Here is a 26,123-nt window from a genome sequence, read left to right as displayed (position 1 = left end):
TGACTCGGGAATCAATGTGTGGGAACAGCTGTAACATTCAGGCTAATTCTTCTCCTGGACTTTCGAATTGTGATGTTGCCTGAGCAGCTCCCCTTTTAGTGAAAAGCAAGGCTCTAGTCCTCCTGATTCAAAGGGACAGAAAATGTGTGGTAGCTGTAGTACTCGTTCCTGGAAGCTTCTGGAATCCAGAGCAGACTGTGGTGGGATTTCTGTCTTTTTTTTTTTTTTTCTTTTCCTGTCATCAATATTTTTAATTCTACCTTATTTCTATTGTACTATTTATTCTATTCTGGGAAGAAGAATTCTGAGAGTTATCATAGGAGGTAAAAAAATAAGCAATTAATATAAACCCGTGTCCTTGATGTGACAACTGCCTTATTGGGCACAGACTGGGCTCTGTTAATTTAGGAAGCTTTTTCCAATTGTATAAGGTTTCCCCCCCCCAGTTATTGATTTTGAACTTTGCCTGGAAGGAAATATAGGATGCTCTTTAGGGATATGGTAATTTACTGGAGAAGGCTGAAAAAAAAATCAAACTTGCATTGGGTTTGGCTAGTGACTAGTCTAAAGAAAAGAAGAAACGGGTGCCATGATAGCAATATTCCAATATTTAAGGGGCTGTCACAGAAAGGAGGGCACCAAATTATTCTCCAAAGCATGAGAGGGAAGGACAAGAAACAATGGTCATGTTGAAGGAAGAGTCTTTATTGTGGTTCAGTCCAAGCCGGGAAAAAAACAACATGGCGACTGCTTTAGAAAGAAGGTTGTAATTTATTGAAGAGGAGAGCCAGACAGAAAGATGGCTCTGGAAGAAAAGAGAGAGCGAGCACATGTAGGGAGTGTGTTTTTATACCCTCTGGAGCCTTTTGTTTGGAGTTGTTCCTGTGGTGTGAACTTTGACCTGGGTGTGAGTCTGCATTTCTGGTATTCTGATGGTGGTGGGTTAAACCTATTATGTCCCAAGGGTCATATCCTGCTTCCCTGGGGCTGGGGCTGATGACTCTTAGATTTTTGGTGTTGATTCTAGGGATCTTTCTTCCTAATCCCAGTTTTCTGATTCCAGTCTTTTTGACAAGATTATCACACCTGTAATTCTACAGACTTGGTTCCTGTTTGGGACAGAGAGACTTGGTGGTTGGTTTCTACCTTTAAATCATTTAAGACAGTGGTTCTCAACCTTTTTAATGCCGCGACCCCCAACCAGTCATAAGTCGAGGACTACTCAACCAGTCGTAAGTCGAGGACTACTCAACTGGTGCAGCACCATTTGCAGAATGGGACTTTTGGCGGGTTCAGCAGGGCAGAGACAGCCTGGACAATTCCTATTGGCTTTGGAAAGCCAATAGAATTAGACTCTATTCAAGAGAGTCTATTCTATTGGCTTTCAAAAGCCAATAGAATAAAAGGGAGTAGCACAGCTAAGGAAAAGGGGGAAAAAATGGCGGACTGCGTTGTTTGGCGACCCCCGTGAAATGGTCGTTCGACCCCAAATGGGGTCCCGACCCACAGGTTGAGAACCACTGCTTTAGGGAAATATATTCTGTATTTTAAATATTTCTAAAAATATTTTTCTCTGGGGGTGGGGGCCAACTTCCCACAGAAGGAAATATAGGATGGTCTTTAGGGATATGGTAGTTTACTGGTGAAGGCTGAAAAAAAAAAAATCAAACATGCATTGGGTTTGGCTAGTCTAAAGAAAAGAAGAAACAGGGGTGCCATGATAGCAATATTCCAATATTTAAGTGGCTGTCACAGAAAGGAGGGCACCAAATCATCCTCCAAACCACGACAAGAAACAATGGTCGGAAACTGAACAAAGAGAGAAGCAATCTAGATACCATCTCAGTCAAGTGACTGTCTAGTCTCTTTTTAAAAACCTCGTTATCCAGGCAGTGGGTTCGATGGTGTGTTTTCCCTAAACTAGTTCCCTCCAGATGTGTTATTGGCTGAGGATTTGGCTGGGAATTTATATAGCTCAAGAAAACAGGCGAGCTCGATGAGGACTAGAAAATTGCACATTAAGGATTGGCAAAGGCAATTAGAAACACGCTCGCTTTAGGAGCAGGAAAAGGAACGGCTTTGCCTTCCCGCCCTATAGCCGCCAGGGGTCGCTCTTCCACGTTGCAATGTTTACGACTTCGCCAGACTCACTTCCTCGATGGTTGACTGGTGGAGGAGAAAGCCGGTAGACTTTTTAAAAAGTGCAGAGGGGCAACTCGGTGCCAGTTTGCGAGTGCAAAACCCCCGAAAGAGAAGCAGCTCTCATCCATCGTCGCAACTAAACAACAATCACATTTCAAACATCAGGGTTTTTTTTTGTTGCTTTCCTCGCATTTGCGTGCATCCACGAAAGGGACAGTCCTTGCACTGCCTCCATCTTCTGGAATAGCCATAGGGCAGGGATCTCCAATCTTAACGACTTGTAAGACTCGTGGACTTCAATTCCCAGAATTCCCTAGCCAGCATGATTGGCTGAGGAATTCTGGGAGTTGAAGTGCACGAATCGAAAGTGGTCAAGTTTGGAGACCCCTGGCCTAGAGTCTCCTGCCTGAGTAGCAGGTTGGACTAGAAGACCTCCAAGGCGCCTTTCCAGCTCTGTGATTCTGCTCTGTCCATGCTCAAAAAGCCAAGAGTGGGGCCAAAGACGAAAGAAGCCGATTTGTCTTCAACTCCAGTCTACTTCTGGGAACTTTAGGGACAATCTAGGGCAGTGGTTCTCAACCTTTTTAATGCTGCGACCCACAACTGGTCATAAGTCGAGGACTACTCAACCTGTGGTAAGTCGAGGACTACTCAACTGGTGCAGCCCCGTTTGCAGAATGGGGCTTTTGGCGGGCTCAGCAGGGCAGAGACAGCCTGGACCATTCCTATTGGCTTTGGAAAGCCAATAGAATTAGACTCTACTCAAGAGAGTCTATTCTATTGGCTTTCAAAAGCCAATAGAATAAAAGGGAGGAGCCCAGCTAAGGAAAAGGGGGGGAAAATGGCAGACTGCGTTGTTTGGCGACCCCCGTGAAATGGTCGTTCGACCCCAAATGGGGTCCCGACCCACAGGTTGAGAACCACTGATCTAGGGTGTCTTCCCCCCAGAAAGAGAACGCAAGCAGTTTCCCACATCTTCCCCTGGTATGTTGACAGATGAACTAGCCTGGCCTGGTGGGATTTCCTGGTGGTCTCCCATCCAAGCAGCCCTTCCCATTTGCTGTGCTGTTCCAATAAGCAGAAGCCTTGGAGGTGCTGCCACCTTCCTCTGTTCCCCCTCCCCCCCCCCCGAGGGTGCGCTTAAAACAGGGGCGCATCTCCAGCCTCCTACGCCATTCTCTTCTAGGGGCTGCTTTAAGCCGTGTTTCTGCAGCTCAGAAGCCCGGAAGAGATTTTGACTTCAACTCCCAGGATGCTCTGCTCTGAATTCGGCGTTCAGACTTTCGCCTCTTCTGGCTGGAGGATTCTGGGAGTTGAAGTCCACTTCCAGGCTCTTGCGCGGGAGAAAACTTACGGGTGGGCGGGGCTATGCCCTCTCCTCTGATTGGACGCGGTTGGCGCCTCTTCCCTTCGCGGCGTCGCGGGGCGCCGCCCCTTTGCTCACGTGACCCTGACCACGCCTCCTCCGCCCCTCCGGGCGCCGCTGGAACAACAAGCCGGCGGACGGCGGAGGGCAGCGGCGGCCGGGCGGATGGCGGAGGTGGTCAAGCCCCGCAGCCGGAGCAAGGCCGGCCGGGTCAGAGCCAAGGTAACCCGGGAGGGCCGCGGGACTCCCATGCCCATCGTCTCCCCCGGGGAAGCCCTTTCGCTCGCCCGTCCGCCCCGCGCCAGGGGTCGCACCACGCAGCCCATGGTTCCCAGCGGACGTCGACGGGGTGGACTACAACTCCCCGTCGCTCTCGGCGGGGGCTTAAAAGCGCTCTGCTTTCCAGCCAGGCGGTGGGAGTGAGGCGGGGAGGGAGAGAGAGAAAAAGAGGGGAGGGAGGGAGGGAGGGAGAGAAGGAGGGGAGGGAGAGGGAGAGAAGGAGGGAGAGACAGGGAGGGGAGGGGGAGGGAGAGGGACAGGGAGGAAAGGGGACGGAGAGAGGGGGAGAAGGAGAGAGGGAGAGGGAGAGACAGGAAGGGAAGGGAATGGGGGAGAGAGAGAGGGAGGGAGGGGAAGAAGGAGGGGAGGGAGAGAAGGAGAGATTGAGGGAAGGGGACAAAGGGAGGGAGGGAGAGAGGGGGGAGGGAGGTTGAGAAGGAGGGGCGGAAGGGGGGAGAGACAGGGAAGGGAAGGAACAGGGAGGGAGGGGGAGGGGGGAGGGAGAGATAGGGAGGGAAGGGGACGGGGAGGGGGAGGGACAGGGAGGGAAGGGGATGGAGAGGGGGAGAAGGAGGGAGGGAGAGACAGGAAGGGAAGGGAATGGGGGGAGAGAGAGGGAGGGAGGGGAAGAAGGAGGGGAGAAAGAGAAGGAGGGAGAGAGAGATGGAGGGAAGGGGACAAAGAGGGAGGGAGGGAGACGGAGGAGGGAGGTTGAGAAGGAGGGGAGGAAGAGACGGAGGGAAGGGAACGAACAGAGAAAGAGAGGGAGGGAGGGGGAGGGGGGAGGGAGAGAGATGGAGGGAGGGGGAGGAGAGGGAGAGAGAAGGGAGAGAGGGGAAAGAGAGGAGGCTTCATTTCCCCCTCCCCAAAAGGTAGGCCGGCTGTGGATGCCTGGAGATGTAGTCCCACTCTTTGCTAGAGGAGGTGAACGAAGCCTGGAAATACCATTAGAAGGGCCCAGTAAGATATGCTGCTCCTGGCCCTGGAGGGTCTATTGGCTCCTCTTAATGAGGAGTTGAGATTTATTTTATAACCCCCCCCTTCCTTTATTTGGTTCTACACTGCCTGTTTCTCTTCCCCTCCCAAGTGGCTGGGGGGGGGTCAGGTGGGCTCCCCCTCATCCAGAAAAGGCCTCCCTGGATCACACCTGGGGCTCATTTGGCCTTGAAAAGCTGCTGCTGCCCCCGTTAGAGCCAAATCAACACAGCTGTCTCTCATAAAAGAGCCAAGGTTGCCTACCTCTGACCTAGGTCGCTTTATGACTCGTGGACTTCAACTCCCAGAATCCCTCAGCCAGCATGGCTCAGCTTGGAAACCTCTCCCTTTTCCCTCAGCATGGCTGGCTCAGGAATTCTGGGAGTTGAAGTCCACGAGTCATAAAAGGGCCAAGTTTGAAGACCCCTACCCTAGGCCTAGAGTCTAGTTCAGGGGTAGGCAACCTTGGCTCTTTTATGACTGGTGGACTTCAACTCCCAGAATTCCTGAGCCAGAATGGCTCAGCTTGGAAATCTCTCCCTTTCCCCCAGCACGGCTGGCTCAGGAATTCTGGGAGTTGAAGTCCACGAGTCATAAAAGAGCCAAGGTTCCCCACCCCCTGTGTAGGATTTGCTTGTGCACTAATCTGCAATTTTAATCGCTGGAAACTGATTTGGAAGGCCTGGAAATCCAGGTAATCCTCGACTTCACAGCCCAAAATATCGGTTGCTAAGTGAAACGTTCACTAAGTGAGTTTTGCCCCATTTTGCGACCTTTCTGGCCATAGTCTTTAAGCGGATCACTGCAGTTTAGCAACACGGTCGTTAAAGTTGATCCGGGCTTCCCCCGTTGACTCTGCTTGTCAGACAGTCGCAAGAGTTGATCCCTGGATCTCGGGACACAGCAACCGTCACAGGTACATGCCAGTTGCCAAGCGTTTTTCATATATAATATTTTATTGATTTTCTCATTTTACAATTGAATATTTAAAAAGCAACATGATGACTGGGTTAATCAATAGTTCAATCGCATACATAAATCTTTGGTATAAATCTTACGTTACAACATCAAATAGTTCCTCTCCTTTTCCATTAATATCTGTTATCTCATATTGGGTTAGTACAATTCTTATTGTTACCAACTAAATAAAAACATCTTTGTTGCCATTATTGATAATTTTTAGCTTATGCATATCTTAATTGCGTTTGCACTTAATCCTTGTATACAATCAATGTCCTGTTGTTGCTTTTTTTTTTTTCTTCCAGGCTTTAATTTCCTGTCAATATTCAAAGTAACACTATTATTTCTGATTTTCAAGTACTTTTTAGGTGACCAAAAATTCCCCTTATCTCAACTTCTCCCTTTTTCTCTTTTCATACCAAAGTCTAATATTCCGGGTATACATCTTATCTATTTGATTATAATATTGCTCTGTTTTCTAAAAGTTATCTATTTTCCACCATATTCAGCCATCTAATTAATAATACAGTATCCTCTCTAATAAATCAAAGCCATTAATACATGTTGTCTGGGTTAAACAGTAATTCAGTAATATACGTAAGTTTTTAGTTTAAGTCTAATATTAGAAGATCAAAAATATTTCCTCTCTCTTTCCAATAATGTCTGAATTCTGATCATATAACCACGGAGGAATGCTGCAGTGATTGTAAGGGTGGAAAACAGTCGTGATTTGCTTTTTCCAGCGCTGACGTCGCACTAAATGAAGTGTTGCAAATTCAGGATTACCTGGGATTACCTGTGGAGAACTGGCAACTCTTTTGGTGTTGAAATGCAATGGTGGTTTGTGAAACCCTTTCTGGATCAGGTTTAATCTGGAGTTAAAACCAAGGCTGATTGTGTAACATGACCATGCTCATGTGATTCTTCCTTGACACTTACCGGGTGCTTTGTGTGTCTTGTGATAGAAAGCTTTTTTTTATTTATTAACTAGGAAAGTCTTGTGAGATAAGGAAGGTCTTTCAAAACTTAAGAAGTTGCTAAAGAGGGATTCCCCCCCCCCATTGTTTATTGCAATAGTTTCAATGGCGATCTTGTTGTGTTCAGGTTTTTGAGGGGTGTTTGTGTCTTGTCTACTGTTTCAGCTGTTTTTAAACACGCAGCCACTCGTGTGTAAGAATTATGGTTTCATCAGAATAGAGTTGGAAGGGACCTTGGAGGTCGTCTAGTCCAACCCTCTGCTCAGGCAGGAAAGCCTATACCATTTCAGACAAACGGCTGTCCAGTCTCTTCTTAAAAACTTCCAGTGATGAAGCCCCCACAGCTTCTGGTGGCAAGCTGTTCCACTGGTTAATTGTCCTCACTGTTAGGAAATTCCTCTTTACTTGTAGGTTGCTTCTCTCCTTGATCAGTTTCCATCCGTTGCTTCTTGTCCTGCCTTCTGGTGCTTTGGAGAATAGCTTGACTCCCTCTTCTTTGGGGCAGCCCCTGAGATACTGCAAGAGTGCTATTATGTCATGCCTCATCCGTCTCTTCATTAAATAGGACATAACCCAATTCCAGCAACTGTTCTTTAGCCTCCAGTCCCCATATCATCTATGTTCATCACTGGAACCTTCAGCATTGGGAGAGTCAAGAATAACAGAGTTGGAAGGGACCTTGGAGGTCTTCTAGTCCAACCCCCCGCTCAGGCAGGAAGCCCTATACCATTTTAGACAAATGGCTGTCCAGTCTCTTCTTAAAAACTTCCAGTGTTGGAGCATCCACAACTTCTGGAGGCAGGTCGTTCCACTGGTTAATTGTTCTAACTGTCAGGAAGTTTCTCCTTAGTTCTAAGTTGCTTCTCTCCTTGATGAGTTTCCATCCGTTGCTTCTTGTCCTGCCTTCAGGCGCTTTGGAGAATAGCTTGACTCCCTCATCTTTGGGGCAGACCCTGAGATATTGCAATACTGCTATCCTGTCCCCCCTCGTCCTTCTCTTCATTAAACTAGACCAGGGGTGGGCAACCCAAAACACTCAAAGAGCCACTTGGACCCGTTTCCCACCAAAAACAAAACACCGGGAGCCACAAAACCCTTTTGATATCTAAAATGAAGATAACACTGCATATATCCTTTTTTTACCTGTGTGTGTATGTGTATATATATATATACATACCTGTGTGTGTATGTGTATATATACATACATACATACATACATACATACACACATACACACAGGTAAAAAAAGGATATATGCAGTGTTATCTTCATTTTAGATGTCAAAAGGGTCTCTCTCTCTCTCTCCCTCCCTCTCTATCTGCCCTTGGTCTGCCACTCCTCTTCCCCCACTCTCTTTCTTTCTCTCTCTCTCTCTTTCCTCTCTCTCTCTCCCCCTCCCTTTCTCTCTCTCTCTTTCTCCCCCCCCCTCCTATCTGCTGCTCACCTGGCAAGCTTCAGGTTGTTGTCCAACAACCTCAGGGGTAAGCAACCTCGTCTCTTTTATGACTCATGGACTTCAACTCCCAGAATTCCTGAGCCAGCATAGCTGGGCTAGCTAGCTCTCTCCTGCCCTTCCTGTTTCCTGCAGAGACGCAGCAAAGGGAGGAGCTCCGCCCAATAAGCTTTTCAGCTCCTCAAAGAACACTGTGAGTGCGCTCTCTTTTACACACACACAGAGAGAGAGAGAGAGAGAGAAGCGCAATTGCCTCTCTCTGTCTCTGTCTCTCTCTGCAAATGGCAGAGGCTGGGAGCCACAGGGGAAGGCTCAAAGAGACGCATGCGGCTCCAGAGCTGCAGGTTGCCGACCTGTGAACTAGACATACCCAATTCCAGCAGCCGTTCCTTATATGCTTTAGCCTCTAGTCCCCTAATAGTCTTTGATGCTCTTCTTCTGTTATACTGGATTCTTCCTCCTCTTCTTCTTCTTCTTCTTCTTCTTCTTCTTCTTCTTCTTCTTCTTCTTCTTCTTCTTCTTCTTCTTCTTCTTCTCCTTCTCCTTCTCCTTCTCCTTCTCCTTCCTCCTCCTCCTCCTCCTCCTCCTCCTCCTCCTCCTCCTCCTCCTCCTCCTCCTCCTCTTCTTCCTTCTTCCTTCTTCCTTCTCTGGATGCAAATGTCCTCCTTGAAATTTTGTCAGAACCATTGAACCAAACTGCACAGCTATAACATAGCATAACAAGGTAATTGATTCTAAAAATTAAAAAGACATTCTAAACTGTAAGTACCTCCCCTTCAGATATAAAACTCCCCCCCCCATTCTCTGAAAGGCTCAGATAGGTGGCAGAATGCAAACAATGCAACAAGAAAAAAAAAACCCTAAAAATAATTTGATGTCACAAATTACGACTGAGCCACAACTGAGCCCAAACTTTCTGTGGCTAAATGAGTCCCCCCCCCTTTTACGACCTGTCTTGCCACAGTGGTTAAGCCAGGGGTGGGCAACCTTGGTTCCTTTATGACTCGTGGACTTCAACTCCCAGAATTCCTGAGCCAGCATGGGGGAACTTAGCAACTGCTTTGCTTAGGAATGGGAATTTTGGACTCAGTTGTCAGCGTGTGGACTAGATCTAGACCAGAGGTAGGCAACCTTGGCTCTTTTATGACTCGAGGACCAACTCCCAGAATTCCTGAGCCAGCCATGCTGTGGGGAAAGGGAGAGGTTTCCAAGCTGAGCCGTGCTGGCTCAGGAATTCTGGGAGTTGAAGTCCACGAGTCATGAAGGGGGGGCCATAGTTCCCCCATGCTGGCTCAGGAATTCTGGGAGTTGAAGTCCACGAGTATAAAAGAGCCAAGATTGCCTACCCCTGGTATAGTTAAACCAGTAATAGTTCTCCTCCCACCACAGTCATAATGTCCATTTGAAATCTAGCCAATCCACAGGTGGCACGATGTGCAAGTCACCGGCACAGCTGGCAGGCCTCTCAAGATCTTCTCCAGCTTTCGTTTCTCCGTAACAGTCCCCCTGATAAGGGAGACACATCCCTTTCTCTAGTGGATAGAGGTGGAAGAAAAGATAGAGGAAAGCAGAAAGCGAAAGTTATTCCAAGGGAAAGCAAATGTTCCCCCCTCCCCCCAGCAGAATGGCAGGCCCCAAAGCAAAAGCACAAAAGTAGATATGCAAGGAAAACAATAAGGCTTTGGGGACCTGACATAAGATGGATGTTGCTACTTGGGGTCTAAAGCAGGGGTCTCCAACTGTGGCAACTTTGAGGCTTGTGGACTTCAACTCCCAGAATTCCTCAGCCAGCCAATTCTGGGAGTTGAAGTCCACAAGTCTTAAAAGTTGGAGACTTCCGGCCTAAAGTGTTAAACGATCCTTGTTATTTGGGTAAAACCAGTGTGGCGGTCACTTCATTGTATTGAATAGGCTTTTCTGTTGTGTCTTATTCCTGATGATGGTGATGATGATAATTATAATCATTATAATTATAACTATAATTATAGAGTTAGAAGGGACCTTGGAGGTCACCCAGTCTAACCCCCTGCTCAGGCAGGAAACTCTACACCATTTCAGACCAATGGCTGTCCAGTCTCTTCTTAAAAACTTCCAGAGCGTTCACCGCTTCTGGAGGCAGGTTGTTCCACTGGTTAATTGTTCTCACTGTCAGGAAGTTTCTCTTTAGTTCCAGGTTGCTTCTCTCCTTGATGAGTTTCCATCCGTTGCTTCTTGTCCTCCCTTCAGGTGCTTTGGAGAACAGCTTGACTCCCTCTTCTTTGGGGCATCCCCTGAGATACTGGAACGCTGCTATCCTGTCCCCCCTCGTCCTTCTCTTCATTAAACTAGACACCCCCAATTCCAACAACCGTTCCTTATGTTATAGCCTCCAGTCCCCTGATCATCCCTGTTGCTCTTCTCTGTACTCTTTCTAGAGTTTCAGCATCTTTTTTTTACATCGTGGCGACCAAAACTGGACGCTGTATTCCAAGTGTGGCCTTACCAAGGCCTTGTAAAGCGGTATTAACCCTTCACGTGATCTTGATTTTATCCCTCTCTTGATGCAGCCCAGCATTGTGTTGGCTTTTTTGGCCACTGCAGCACACGGCTGGCTCCTATCTAAGGGATTGTTCACTAGGACTCCGAGATCCCTGTCACAGTTACTAGTATGGAGCCAGGTACCACCTATACCAGGGGTAGGCAATCTTGGCTCTTTTGTGACTGGTGGACTTCAACTCCCAGAATTCCCTCTGCCAGCATGGCTCAGCTTGGAAACCTCTCCCTTTCCCCTCAGCATGGCTGGCTCAGGAATTCTGGGAGTTGAAGTCCACCAGTCATAAAAGGGCCAAGTTTGAAGACCCCTGGTCTGGATCCAAGCCTGCAGTTTCATCAAAATGTCCTTCAAGTTTATCTTATGTTTCCTTTTTAATCTATTTATGATTAATAAATTATTATTAATAATTATAATAGCATAATTATTATAATAATGTTATAATAATAATTATTATTAATACATTCAGTTGGCCAGGGGTAGGCAACCTTGGCTCTTTTGTGACTGGTGGACTTCAACTCCCAGAATTCCTGAGCCAGCATGGCTCAGCTTGGAAGCCTCTCCCTTTCCCCTCAGCATGGCTGGCTCAGGAATTCTGGGAGTTGAAGTCTGCGAGTCATGAAGGGGCCAAAGTTTCTCTCATGCTGGCTCAGGAATTCTGGGAGTTGAAGTCCACGAGTCATGAAGGGGCCAAAGTTTCTCTCATGCTGGCTCAGGAATTCTGGGAGTTGAAGTCCACGAGTCCTAAAAGAGCCAAGGTTGCCTATCCCTGCCCAAATGCCTGAATTTTAATCATGTGACCGTGAGGAAAAAATATTTAAATATTCAAACCAGGGCTGTTGAAACTTGGCCCTTTTATGACTGGTGGACTTCAACTCCCAGAATTCCCTCTGCCAGCCTGGCTCAGCTTGGAAACCTCTCCCTTTCCCCTCAGCACGGCTGGCTCAGGAATTCTGGGAGTTGAAGTCCACGAGTCATAAAAGAGCCAAGGTTGCCTACCCCTGACCTATACTATACCTGTGCCTTTGTTTTTTCTTGCCTTGGTGATTAGGGTGTTTTGTTTTTTTTAATTTGTTTTCATTCACACTAGGAAAAGAAGAAGAAGGATGAAGAGAAGGAGAGCACGATAGCTCAGCTTTCTTTGGACAAAAAGATTGATGAAGAGGCTTTGCAGGAGAAAAGCACGCCCGAAGGACTCGTTTCATCATCCAGACCCTGCCCTGCAGCCCCCCAGAAGGAAACTGGGAACCGGGACCCCAAAGTGCCACCAAGCCTGCTAACCCCTGAAAATGAAGGACCCCCAGCAGCCCCTCAGACCGAACCTCTGCTGGGCGCAGAACCGGGTGCAAACATTTTGCAGGAGGAGAAAGATGCAAAAATGGCAGAGAGGCAGGGTCTCAAGGAAGGCGCCGTTAACGTCAAGACGATCGGTGACTTGTTGGGAAAACACACTCCTCCCGCCGAAACTGCACCCCGGAGTAGCCTTGCGGAAGATCCAGCTGCCCCTTTCTCCGAAAAGGTCCGTGCCCCGGCCTCTCTTCCCGAAACGGGAGTGAAAGCACACCCGGAGACCCCCCTCTTTAAAAACCTGTACCCCGATCTCTCGGCGTTGTTATCGGAAGGACTGCCGGAGTTCACGTTCCAATGGCGGCATCGGCCGGAGGCTTTGTATCCGGCACTTCCAGCCCATCCCGAACTCGCTCCTTTTACCAAAGAGCAGCTAAAGATTTTTGAGCCCTGCTCCTGGCTGGAGAACGTAGAGGCCTACGCGGAGGAATTTGGCAGCGTGGCCCACCAGGACCGCCACGCGTTTTACGAGCTGGTGCTCAACTACGGCCGCTGTCGGAAGCAGCTGCTGCTCGCCGAGACCAAATTGCAAAGCCTTTCCTTGGATGGTGAAAGCGTCAAAGACCGCCTGTGGACTTTCCGGGATCAGCAGCAGAGTGCCCAGGTGTGTTTGTGTGTGTGTGTGGGGGGGGGGAGGGGGGGTTAAGGGAAGCTGGTTTGGGGCAGAACAACAGAATAACAAGAGTTGGAAGGGACCTTGGAGATCTTCCAGTCCACTCCCTCCACCCCACTCAAGCAGAAAATACTATGACAATTTCATTATCATTTAAATCCCATGATTCAGATCTCTGAATCATGGGTGTGGAGCCTTCTTGGGACTGCTGAAAGGACTCTGTTTTAACACTGGAGATAGATAATGTCATATCCCTCTCCCTCTGTTGAGGGAGGGCTGTTCAGTTTTGTCTGAAATGGTATAGGTTCTCCTGCTTGAGCAGGGGGCTGGACTAGAAGACCTCTAAGGTCCCTTCCAGCCTCTATTCTATTCTGTTCTTTCTCCTATTCTATTCTTTCTCTATTCTTTCTCCTGTTGTATTGTATTGTATTGTATTGTATTGTATTGTATTGTATTGTATTCTATTGTATTCTATTCTATTCTATTCTATTCTATTCTATTCTATTGTTTCTATTCCATTCCATTCCATATTTTCTATTCTATTTTATTTTATTCTATTCTATTCCTTATTCTATTCTATTCTATTCTATTCTATTCTATTCTATTCTATTCTATTCTATTCTATTTTCTATTCCATAATTTCTATTCCATATTTTCTATTCTATTCTGTTTTATTCTATTCTATTCTACTCTACTCTACTCTATCTACTCTACTCTACTCTATTCTATTCTATTTTTTCCTATTCTATTCTTTCTCCTGTTCTATTCTATTCTATTCTATTCTATTCCATTCCATTCCATTCCATTCCATTCTATATTCTATTCCATATTTTCTCCTATTCTATTCTATTTTCTCCTATTCTATTCTTTCTCCTGTTCTATTGTATTGTATTGTATTCCATTCCATTCCATATTCTACTCTATTCCACTCCACTCCACTCCATATTTTATTCCATATTCTATTCTATTCCATATTCTATTCTATTCCATATTATATAGATGGCCTCTTAGATCCCTCTTTCAAACCAGCGGTCCTCTCTGCCCAAACCGTGGACTTTGCTGCCTTCGAAAGAGCGGCCTTTTTGTCCTTTAAATGCAGATGGACGGCTGAATTTTGTCCCGATGGGTTTGCTCTCCTAATGTTGTGGCAGGCGGCTGCGAAGTGCTTGTTTTGTCGTCTCGCGGAAAAGCACCTTTGGGATTAACCACGACCTGGATGACTTGAGAATCTCCCTCGACTGCCTAGCCCTTGTGTTGAACGTTGTTTTGTTTATTTATTTTTTCCTTTTCTCTCTGTCCTCCTCGCAGGGCGTCTGCGCCGATCAATGCAAAGTCTCCGGCTTTCACCGCTACCAGACGGTCGAGGTGAACGAAGGAGCCTTGGAAGAGCTGAAGAAGCTCCTCGACCTCCAGACGGAACACCTGCACCAGATCCTCGCCCTGCACTTGTACACCTCGGTGTTGTCCCGTTTGCAAGTGGAGTCTTACCTCCACAACGTGCTCAGGGCCTCCCCCTTGTTAAGGTCGCTGGGCCTTCAGCCGCCGGAATCAACAGGTGGGTGGCTGACCAGACCGTGAAATCAAGCCCCCCACTTCCCCAAAGGCTGACACTGCTTCTGTGGGCAGTCCCCGACTTACAGCGATTTGTTTAGTGGCCAACACTTAGAAGGGCACTGGAAAAAGCCGTTTTTCACCCTTAATGAGCAGGTAAATTCCTCCGGTGATCAGACGCCGGGCCACTGGTTCACATTTACGACGGTGGCAGTTTTCCTGGGGTCACAGGATCCCCTTTTGCGACTTTCTGACGAGCCAAGTTAAGGGGGGGGGAGTCAGATCCACTTAGCGACCGTTGTTACTGACTGAACTGCAGCGATTCACTTAAGCCACCGAGGTAGGAAAGGCTGTACAGTGGGGCAGAAGCAGCTTTACGGCTCTCTGAGCGGCAGGAAATGTGGGGCTGCGTTGCCGTAACTCGAGGGCTGCCTGTACTGAGAATGTTGCAATTGTGGTTTTTTTTTATTATTATGCTGTATCTCCTCCTCTCCACAAATCCCACTCCTTTCTGGCACTGATGATGTTACGTATCTGGGTCATGAAAGGTCTGGAAGAAAAGCACCAAGCTCAGAGAGCAGCTAGCATCCCAAGGTCATTGTCCTCCTCCTCCTCCTCCCCCCCCCTCCTCCTCCTCCTCCTCCCGCAATCTTCATTTCCTTCTAGTACTGAACATGTTCTCTAGTTAGGTAATGAAATGTCTGCACGAAAATAACGAAACCCAGAGAGCACCAAAGACCTTACAGTCCTTTCCTCCTCCTCCTCCTCCTCCTCCTCCTCCTCCTCCTCCTCCTCTCTGCAACCCCTTCCCTCCCTTCTAGCACTGATGATGTTCCCTACTTAGGGTCATGAAATGTCTGCAAGAAAACCACCAAGCTCAGAGAGCACCAAGGACCCCACAGTTCCTCTTCACCTCCTCCTCCTCCTCCCACAATCTTCATTCCCTTCTAGTACTGAAGATGTTACTTATTTTGGGTCATGAAACATCTGCAAGAAAACCACCAAGTTCAGAGAACACCAAGGATCTCACAGTCCTTTTCTTCCAGTTTTGGAGCATTTACTGCTTCTGGAGGCAGGTTGTTCCACTGATTAATTGTTCTCACTTTCAGGAAGTTTCTCCGTAGTTCTAGGTTGCTTCTCCCCTTGATTAGTTTCCACCTTGTCCTGCCTTCAGGTGCTTTGGAAAATAGCTTGATTCCCTCTTCTTTATGGCAGCCCCTGAGATATTGGAATACTGCTATCATGTCCCCCCCTTGTCCTTCTCTTCGTTAAACAACTACTACTTCTTCTTCTTCTTCTTCTTCTTCTTCTTCTTCTTCTTCTTCTTCTTCTTCTTCTTCTTCTTCTTCTTCTTCTTCTTCTTCTTCTTCTTCTTCTTCTTCTTCTTCTTCTTCTTCTTCTTCTTCTTCTTCTTCTTCTTCTTCTTCTTCTTCTTCTTCTTCTTCTTCTTCTCCTTCTCCTTCTCCTTCTCCTCCTCCTCCTCCTCCTCCTCCTCCTCCTCCTCCTCCAATGCAATCAGAGGACGTTGTTCAATTAAAAACGCATTCGCCCCTTTTTCCTAGGCAATAAACCCTGCTCATCTCCATCCAGAGCACCTCCCTCCTTTCTCAGTCTCCCTGTGGGAAAGCGTATAGGAGGTCCAGGATGCAGTGGGATCCCGCTTGTGCACCAAGAATCCCGAACGCCAGCATCGCCATCAGTGACGCTCTTTCCCATCTCCTTGGGGGTCTCTCAAAACCATTTCCCCCCCTCTTTCGACAGCTCTGAAAACAGCGTCTTCCCCATCTTCGGACTTGGGGCCCTTGAAAGACTGCATCAGCGTTCTCTTCAGCTTCACCCGTCGGGCGACTGAGGACCCACAGTTCCAGAGCGATGTCCTCTCGTGGCTTCGGAAGCTGGTGAGCAACCTCGTTTTATCGCCATCCAGCTCCCAATTCGAAGCCGGAGTAGAAGGGTGAAACTTCAGGGAGTCCTGAGGCCTGGCTTACGAGGGGCCTGTCCTCAATCTGGATTAGTTTGGACTATGCATCCACTAGATCAGTGGTCTCCAACCCTGGCCACTTTAAGACTTGTGGACTTCAACTCCCAGAATTCCCCAGCCAGCTGGGGAATTCTGGGAGTTGAAGTCCACAAGTCTTAAAGTGGTCAAGGCTGGAGACCCTTGCTCTAGATCAGGGGTCCCCAACCTGTGGGCCGTAGCCCGATAGTGGACCATGGCCTACTGGGCCGTGGGACAGGCTGGCCAGTGTGCCCGCACACCCTCATTTGTGCTAGTGCTGCAGGGTGCAAAAATGGGCCGCTGTTGCACCGCAGGGTGCAAAAATGGGCACCTTGGGGGGTGAAAACAGACCGCCGCCACACTTCAAGGTGCAAAAATGGACGCCAGTGCACCACAGGGTGCGGAAACGGGCCACCGCTGTGCCACTGGGCGGAAAAACGGGGCCCCGCCGTGCCAGTAGGCACACAAAAAAAAAATACCGCCGCGACGCTGCAACGTGCAAAAACAGACGTCGCGGCGCCACAAGGCGCAGGAACGAGGTGCTGCACCGCACAAGAACAGGACAGGGCTAGCGAGTATCACGCGGGCGGTCCCGTGCATACGCGCACGCACGCATGTATAATGCTTCCCCCTCCCTTTTCCTCCGGTCCACCAAACGACAAAAGTTGGTGACCTCTGTTCTAATCAATGTTTCCCAACCTCAGTGACTTGAAGATATGTGCAGTCCAATTCCCCAAAAGTCCCCAGCCAGGGAATTCTGGGAAATGAAGTCCACAAATCTTCAAGTCGCTGCACCCGGTAAACACTGCTCTGGCTGAAAGGGGGAGCAAACTTTAGCAGGAGTGTTTGTGTTTTTTTTGTTTTGTTTTTTTAAACCATAATTTTGCGTGTCAGGGACACAGACCCATAGGCACTGTTTAGATGACAATAGAAACCCTGAGTATTAAATAAGGCTTTTTTTTTTTTTTTTTTAAAAAGAGCAACCTCTGATGAATTTCTGGCATTGTAGTCCTTTTAGGGAGAGCCGGGCTTCGTTTGAGCGCCGGAGAAAATCAAAGGCTGTGCGTTATATTTGACTTCCGCTGACTTCACGGGGACCTGTTCACCTGGTTTTCTCAGCAGTTATGCAAAGGGGTCCTAAAGGTGCTTTTTCCAAAAACGCAAGTGGACTTTCTGGGGTGTGTTTTTTTTTTCCTCCTCTTGGAGAACATTTTGCTTCTCATCCAAGAAGCTTCTTCAGTTCTTGCAAAGAAAAAAAAAAAACCAAGAAAGTTCACTTGCCTTTTGGGGAGGGGGGGAGCATTTTTGGGATCACCACAAGCTGTCTGATCGAGAAGCTCCACAGACCTATAGACAGTTTCAGTTCCCACTGTCATTTTTGGGGTGTAGACTTAGTCGAGTCTATAGCTCTAAGAATGTCTGTTGGCCTCCGGTATAAACCAGGCTGTTACTTTGCTTAGCTTCCAAGCTCAGATGAGGTTGCCCAATGCTGCTGCAGACTTTTAATAAATGGATAGCAACGGTGCTGGTATTGAACGTGATTTTACTCCATTCCAGGTCGCCCTCTTGCAAAGGGTGGCTTCTCCAGGAGACCATCTTTTCCTCTTAAACCACATCCTCCGGTGTCCAGCCGGCGTGAGCAAGTGGGCCGCTCCATTTATCCAGGTGCAGATGTTTGATTTACTCTGTAAGGGCCTCGGTTGTGGGTTCTTTTGTTTTTTTTTATGATGGAGAAAACCTTTGTGGTTGCTTGGGAGTCCAAATATATACTTTTTAATTATTATTATTATTATTATTATTATTTGATTTGTAACATTTTATTAGATTATTGAGTAAATAATAATAAGCCATTTGATTTTTCAGATACTCATGAAATCTACCTGGACATAGATAGAAAAGTAATCTTTTTAATTTGAAAGGGAAAAAAAAAGTGTTTTGGTCAAGATAAATGTTTTGCATAGTACTCGATACAGTTGTATAATTACAAATTTCAGAATTCGGAAAATTCAGCATCTGTGACATTCGGCTTCAAGTTTGTGCTATTTTATTTTATTTAATTTTTATTTTATTATTTTATTTTATTTTATTTTATTATTTTATTTTATATTTTATATTTTATATTTTATTATTTTATTTTATTTATTATTTTATTATTTTATTTTATATTTTAACTTTATTTTACTTATTTTATTTTTTAATTTAATTTAATTTTATATTTTATTATTTTACTTTATTTTATTATTTCATTTTATTATTTTATTTTATTTATTTATTATTTTATTTTATATTTTATTATTTTACTTTATTTTATTTTATATTTTATTTTATTTTGTTTTATTTTACTATTTTATTTTTTATTTTATTATTTTATTTTATTATTTTATTTTATTTTTTATTTTAAAAACCTAATTTCACTCTTGTCCCCCTTTTCTTTCAGATCCAGATTCTAGATAACCCATCTGGTGTCTTTCACTTCATGCAGGCCCTCGCTTTGCTCATGTCTCCTGCCAAGTAGGTTCCAAGTGCAAAATGTGTTTCTTTGGGGGGTGGGGGAGAAGAAATAACAGAACAACAGAGTTGGAAGGGACCTTGGAGGTCATCTAGTCCAACCCCCTGCTCAGTCAGGAAACCCCATACCATTTCGGACAGATGGCTGTCCAGTCTCTTCTGAAAACTTCCAGTGTTGGAGCATTCACCGCTTCTGGAGGCAGGTGGTTCCACTGGTTAATTGTTCTCACTGTCAGGAAGTTTCTCCTTATTGTTCCGGGTTGCTTCTCTCCTTGATGAGTTTCCGTCTGTTGCTTCTTGTCCTGCCTTCAGGTGCTTTGGAGAATAGCTTGACTCCCTCTTCTTTGGGGCAGCCCCTGAGATATTGGAAGACTGCTATCCTGTCCCCCCTCGTCCTTCTCTTCATTAAACTAGACATACCCAATTCCAGCAACCGTTCCTTATGTGTTTTAGCCTCCAGTCCCCTGATCCTGTTTGTTGCTCTTCTCTGCAGCCTTTCCAAAGTCCACCATCTTTTTTATAATATGATGACCAAAACTGGACGCAGTATCTAGTAAGCGTGGTCTGGCCAAGGCCTTATAAAGTGGTACTAAAACTTCACATAATCTTGATTCTACCCCTCTGTTAATAGAGCTTAGCTAAAATGGGCAGCTCTTGGGCTGCGGATGCCCTGTCCCTTTAAGACAGGGGTCTTCAAACTTGGCCCTTTTCTGACTGGTGGACTTCAATTCCCAGAATTCCTCAGCCATTGATGTGTCTTCCTCATTTCCAAAGCCTGCCGTATTTTATATCCTTGCAGAAATCGAGCGGAATTTATGTGCCATATGAAGCCGAGCGAACGAAGTCTTTCCTCATCCGAGCCGGGATCTGGAAACTGGACTTTAGTCGACGAAGGCGGAGAAGAGGTATTCTTGAAAAGAGGATTTTAAGGTCCATTGAACGCAAACTCTCAAGCTTTTTGGCTAGTTTTGGGTTTAGTTTTCCAGCTAGATGGAGAGAGCAGCTTGCTATAGCTATAGGCTGCATTTCTAAAAAAATTAGCGACTAGTATGAACACTGTAGCAGGAAAAACAGTGAAGTTGTTGTTGTTATTATTATTATTCTCGGGTGAAATGCAGGCAGTCCTCAACAACCACAATTGAGCCCAAAATTTATGATGCTGAGACATTTATTCAGCGAAGTTTGCCTCCTTTTACGACTTTTCTTGCCACATCTGTTAAGTGAATCACTGCAGTTTTTAAATGAATAACATGGTTGTTAACTGTGAAATAGAATAGAACAGAACAGAATAGAATATATGGAATGGAATGGAATGGAATGGAATAGAATAGAATAGAATAGAATAGAATAGAATAGAAAATATGGAATGAAATGGAATGGAATAGAATAGAATAGGAAATATGGAATAGAATAGAATAGAACAGAATAGAAAATATAGAATGGAATGGAATAGAATAGAATAGAAACTATGAAATAGAATAGAACAGAATAGAATAGAATAGAAACTAGGAAATAGAATAGAATAGAATAAAGAATAGGAGCTGGAAGGGACCTTGGAGGTCTTCTAGTCCAGCCCCCTGCTCAAGCAGGAGAACCTATACCGTCTCAGACAGGTGACTGTCTAGTCTCTTCTTAAAAACCTCCAGTGATGGAGCACCCACGATTTCTGGTGGTCAGCTGTTCCACTGGTTGATTGTCCTCACTGTCAGGAAGTTTCTCCTTAGCTCCAGGTTGCTCCTCTCCTTGATCAGTTTCCAACCATTGTTTCTCGTCCTGCCTTCTGGTGACTGGGGAATTTGGCGCGGGAACCTCAGATCTGGCTTTGCTTTCCTGTATTCTGCTCGACTTATAGCAGGGGTGTCAAACTCAATTTCATTGAGGGCCGCATCAGCATTGCGGTTGCCCTTGGGGGGGGGGCTGGGTGGGTTTGGCCAGGGTGGGTGCGGCCTACTGGGTGGGCATGGATGGAGTGGGTATGGCCTATTAGGTGGGCATGGCTAGCTCTACATCACGTCAAGGGTGCCTGTGGGGGCCTGGGCAGGATTGGAACAGATCTAAGGGTCTCTGGCAGAAGGGGGTGGGACCGGGGCAAGCGCCAAGGTATGGTCCATTTCTCCATTCCTCACAAAGGGTGACACCTCCCCAGCATGCACCTAGGGGTCGGGGCTGACGCAACAGGGGCCGGTTCCTCGCTGTTTCCAGACGGCCTTGTGGAGCTAAGACTGAATGCCTTTCAGCATAGATGGCCACCGCAAAATTGTACATTGGCTCCCGGCCGGCCTGGGCCAAGGCAGGGGGGGCGTTCCCTCACTGTTTCCAGGATGGCTTCGCGGGCCACATGAAACCACATCGCGGGCCGCATCCGGCCCCCAGGCCTTGTGCTTGACATGTCTGACTTATAGTAACCGATACTCCTTTTTCATCCAATGGAGTCAAGGATCGCTCTTACTTAAAGGTCCAAGCTGAGGCAGGGCGGACATCGGCCCAGGGGCTCACAGCTGCTGTCGTGTCTTGGGTAGGACTAGATCTCCCGGCCTCCCATTTTTAGCCTGGCGCCTCAAACGAACTCAGCCTTAGCAGTACAAAAAAACGCAGGTTCTTGACTCAGGTGTCTTTTTCTTCGTAGGATGAAGATCCCGAAACTAGTTGGGTCCTTCTTCTCGAAGATGACCTGGTGGCCCTTTTGACTCAGTTCCCCTTCCACGAACTCTTCCAGCACATGCTTGGCTTTGATGCTAAAGGTGAGCCACTTCGTACAGCCAACTCTCTATTCACAGGGTTTTAAAAATTAAATTAAAAGGAGAGGCAGCTGACTTTTTCAGCAGAACTCATTCGGGAATGTAGACCCCCCCACCCCTCCCCCGGGAGGGCCAGCATAAGATTCTCTGTCTTGATTTTAAAGCATTTGCTCTTTGGGGCTTGCAATACAGTGGTGCGTTTATTTGTTGTGTGTTTATTTGTGTGTTTATTTGTTGAGGTCTGTGTGTATTTGTTGAGTGTGTTTATTTGTTGAGGTCTGTGTGTGGGGGGGGGAGTACAGTATATTAAAAAATAAAAGGGAGAAGGGGTAAAAAATGTAGAATTCACCTGACATAACAGCGTTCGGTGCGCCTTGGCGTAGAGTAGAGGTGGGGAACAATGGCCCCTTTATGACGGGTGGACTTCAACTCCCAGAATTCCTGAGCCAGCCATGATGGACTTAAACTTCCAGAATTTCTGAGACACGCGTGCTGGTTCAGGAATTCTGGGAGGTGAAGTCCACCCGTCATAAAGGGGGCACGGTTCCCCCATGCTGGCTCAGGAATTCTGGGAGTTGAAGTCATAAAGGGGCCACAGTTCCCCCATGCTGGCTCAGGAATTCTGGGAGTTGAAGTCCACCCATCATAAAGGGGCCATTGTTCCCCACCTCTGCTCTACGCCAAGGCATACCCTTCTGAGATTCAAACCTGGGCTGCCTGCATGTTAGGCAGCTGTGTTAACCTCTAGGCCACAGGCTCTGTCTCACTTTTGCCAACTGTGTTAGGGAGGGAAGAAACAGGGGAGGAGTTATCTAGAAATGGGTATGTCTGGTTGAAAAGAACTAAAGAGTTCGAAATAGCTATTCCAGTTCTCCCTTAATTCTTTGCTAGCAATCCAAATTTTAGAAATGTATATGATGTCACAGTTGTGACTGCTGCCTGTGGATGGCTCTAGTTTGAGCTGATACAAGGCAAAAGATTTCTCTCTCCCATATTTGGGCAACAGGGTGTAACATACAGCATTCTAGATACATACATACACACGTATATATATATATATATATATATATATATGCAGGTCTTGGCATATTCTGCAACACAGAACCCAGGATATCACTACACTAGATCTCAGGATGTCACCACACAGCCCATTACCCAGGTCGTTACAACACAAAAGACTAATGGGCACACAGCCAGCACCTCAGCTACTCAGGATGTTACGAAACAACCAAACAATCCACAAACAATAACTCCAACACAGCCAACCAACCCACCTACAGCAACTAAGCCAGCATTCCACACACCCCCACCAATATATATAGAGAGACGGCAGCTCCAATCACACTTTGCTCATACAAGCACGAAGCCGAAGACCCCAGCCTGAAGATGATGAGTGGGACCTCGTCGAAACGTCGCCAAGACACTCTCAATCTTACACGGGAAAAGACCCGAATAGGCCAAGACCTGCATACCTATATACCTATATCCGTGAAAACATATATATATATATATATATATATATATATATATATATATATATATATATATATGTATAGGTCTTTGGTTATTCAGGTTTTCTCCCGCGTCAAATTGGAAGTGTCTTGACGACGTTTCGTCGAAGTCTCATTCATCATCTTCAGGCTGGTATTTGTGAGTGTGATATATATATGTAGGTCTTTGGTTATTCGGGTTTTCTCCCATGTAAAATTAGAAGTGTCTTGGCGACATTTCGACGAAGTCTCGTCATCTTCAGGCTGGTGCTTTTGGCTTCGTGCTTTTAGGAGCAATATATATATATGTTGCTAAAATAACGATCACCAAGAGAATGAGTAAGAAAATAGAATTTAATCAACCTAGCTTTCGTCGATAACTCTCGACATCGTCAGGGTTAAAAGGCAAACGCTGAGAGAAAACCTATATATGATTGCTAAACGCCTGTTTCCGACTCCTGAAGCGCGTCACCGGCCCCAGGTGATCGAATTGCGCTCTAAATGCACCCCTTTCGTCGATGCGCGTTCCTATACACACACACACACACACACACACACACACACACACACACACACACCCCTTCCTCTCTTCTCCCTGTCTTGGCTGAAACCCCGCCCTAACTGCTCTTTCCATTCTGGAATGCTTTCCTTTGAGCAGGCAGCTATGTCCCCGAGAAGACAACTTCCCAAACAATGATGAAAATGCTTGCCTTCGCTAATTCGGTCGTGAATCTTCTTGCTGTGGGGCTGGAAACCTTCAACCGAGCGCGTTACAGGCAGTTTGTGAAACGGATTGGCCATCTCATCAGGTAAGGCGTTCACGTCCACTTTTGCTCCGAGCTGGGCAAAGGAGCACGATGAGGACAGCTGAATTTATTATTATTAGCTGAATTTATTATTCTTATTATTAATAATTATTATTATTCTAATTATTATAATATGGTTATAATGACTATAATGTTATTATAATTATTAATAATAATTTATTAATAAATGAATACATAAAAGAGAAAACATAAGACCAACTTGAAGGACCACTGTGTTTCCCCCAAAATAAGACTGGTGATTGGCCCATGTCACCCAGCTGTCGTTCATGCCTAAGGCGGGACTAGAACTCAACGCCTCATGATGATTGGCTTAAAGTCACCCAGTCAGCTTTCATGCCTAAGGTGGGACTAGAACTCAACCCTTCATGATGATTGGCTCAAAGTCACCCAGATTGGCTCAAAGTCACCCATGAAGGCATGCCTAAGGCGGGACTAGAACTCACCGTCTCCTGCTTTTCAGCCTGGCACCTTAACCATTAGATGGAACGAGCTCTCTAGGTCCTTGATTAGGGTCTAATGTCAGGTAGACAGGCACACTCCCACCCAAAAAGGCAGGAGAAGCTACTGTATATAAACAAACCCCACACTGACTCACACTGGTGACGTTATCAAGTTGGGTCATGAAATGTCTGCAAGAAAAACCACCAAGCTCAGAAAGCACCAAGGACCCCACAGTCGTCCTCCTCTTCTCCTCCTCCTCCTCCTCCTCCTCCTCCTCCTCCTCCTCCTCTTCTCCACAAATCTCACTCCCTTCTAGCACTGATGACGTTATCTAGTTGGGTCATGAAATGTCTGCAAGAAAAACCACCAAGCTCAGAGAGCACCAAGGACCCCACAGTCCTCCTCCTCCTCCTCTTCCTCCTCCTCCTCCTCCTCCTCCTCCTCTTCCTCTCCACAAATCTCACTCCCTTCTAGCACTGATGATGTTACCTAGCTGGGTAATGAAACGTCTGCAAGAAAAGCCACCAAGCTCAGAGAGCACCACGCACCCCCCCAGTATTCCTCCACCTCCTCCTCCTCCTCCTCCTCCTCTTCCCTTCTAGCACTGATGATGTTACCTAGTTGGGTCATGAAATGTGTGCAAGGAACTCCCCCCCCATCCAAGCTCAGAGAGCCCCAAGGACCCCAGAGTTCAACCCTGGGCTACAAATGCTCTTTTTTATTAAAACACTTGTTCTCTGTTCTCTGTCCCCCAACTGATCCTCCAGGATGACGCTGTGCCACGTGAGTGATCACTGGGCCCAATTTGTCAGCTGTGCGAAAGAGAGCGGCCCCACGATGGCGCCGTATTCCTTGAAGAAGCTGCAAGTGGAATTTGATGAGTTTTTCCTGAGGGCGGTACTCCATGTCCTGAAAGCAAAAAGGTTGGGAAAATGAAATCTTATCCGCTGTGCTAATTCCAGTCTGGGGCAGGCAGCATGTTACAACAGAGGGATAGAATCAGGATCACATGAAGGGTTAATAACACTTTGCAAGGCTTTGGTAAGGCCACAGTTGGAATCCTGCATCCAGTTTTGGTCACCACGATGTAAAAAAGATGCTGAGACTCTAGAAAGAGTGCAGAGAAGAGCAACAAAGATGATCAGGGGACTGGAGGCTAAAGCATACAAGGAAGGGTTGCTGGAATTGGGCATGTCTAGTTTAAGGAAGAGAAGGACGAGGGGGGACATGATAGCAGTCTTCCAGTGTCTCAGGGGCTGCCCCAAAGAAGAGGGAGTCAAGCTGTTCTCCAAAGCACCTGAAGGCAGGACAAGAACCAACAGATAGAAACTGATCAAGGAGGGAAGCAACCTGGAATACTAAGGAGAAATTTCCTGACAGTGAGAACAATTAACCAGTGGAACAACCTGAAACAACAAGTTTTTAAGAAGAGACTGGACAGCCATTTGTCTGGAAAGGTATAGGGTTTCCTGCCTGAGCAGGGGGTTGGACTAGATGACCTTCAAGATCCCTTCCAATTTTATTGTTGTTGTTGTCATTATTATTATTATTATTATTGATCATCACACAATCAGCCAGATGTTCAGACTGGATTTGACATTTTTGCCTACCTATCGAGTCCTTACCAAGGACCTGGGATGGGCAGATGTGGATATTATTATTATTGTTGTTATTATTATTATTATTATTATTGATGATGATTGCACAGTCAACCAGATATTCAGAATGGTTTTGACATTTTTGTCTACCTATCGAGTGCTTACCAAGGATCTGGGTTAGCAGATCTGGATATGATGATGATGATAATGATAATGTCTGTGGGAAGAAACCATTTATGTTGGGCAATTTTCGGCAAGCAGTTACCTTGTGTTTTTTATTTTTTTTAAAAAAACTCCAAATCATTTAAGACAGTGGTTCTCAACCTTTT

The 26,123-nt window shown here is 46.4% G+C and overlaps 1 protein-coding gene across 3 annotated transcripts in view; it reads left to right on the top strand.

Moving 5' to 3' along the window:
• Nucleotides 1-3,600: 3,600 nt before the first annotated feature.
• EPG5 (ectopic P-granules autophagy protein 5 homolog) overlaps nucleotides 3,601-26,123 on the top strand; it is a 96,012-nt gene continuing 73,489 nt past the window's right edge. For all 3 annotated transcript variants that reach the window (XR_005556850.1, XM_039344538.1, XM_039344537.1), the window contains exons 1-10: nucleotides 3,601-3,730; nucleotides 11,773-12,633; nucleotides 13,951-14,197; nucleotides 15,955-16,091; nucleotides 17,750-17,857; nucleotides 18,630-18,703; nucleotides 19,500-19,605; nucleotides 21,327-21,441; nucleotides 23,587-23,737; nucleotides 24,964-25,119. Coding sequence is in view for 2 of the 3 variants with exons in the window: in XM_039344538.1 (XP_039200472.1) it covers nucleotides 3,674-3,730; nucleotides 11,773-12,633; nucleotides 13,951-14,197; nucleotides 15,955-16,091; nucleotides 17,750-17,857; nucleotides 18,630-18,703; nucleotides 19,500-19,605; nucleotides 21,327-21,441; nucleotides 23,587-23,737; nucleotides 24,964-25,119 (2,012 nt within the window). In the remaining variant the exon portion in view is untranslated. The remainder of the gene's footprint in view (nucleotides 3,731-11,772; nucleotides 12,634-13,950; nucleotides 14,198-15,954; nucleotides 16,092-17,749; nucleotides 17,858-18,629; nucleotides 18,704-19,499; nucleotides 19,606-21,326; nucleotides 21,442-23,586; nucleotides 23,738-24,963; nucleotides 25,120-26,123) is intronic.

Source organism: Crotalus tigris, unplaced genomic scaffold (assembly GCF_016545835.1).
Source record: "Crotalus tigris isolate CLP2741 ecotype Arizona unplaced genomic scaffold, ASM1654583v1 scf7180000017929.1507224028:355905, whole genome shotgun sequence".
Classification (NCBI taxonomy): domain Eukaryota; kingdom Metazoa; phylum Chordata; class Lepidosauria; order Squamata; family Viperidae; genus Crotalus; species Crotalus tigris.
Note: the sequence above shows the minus strand (reverse complement) of the source record. Positions and strands in the feature narration are given on the sequence as shown.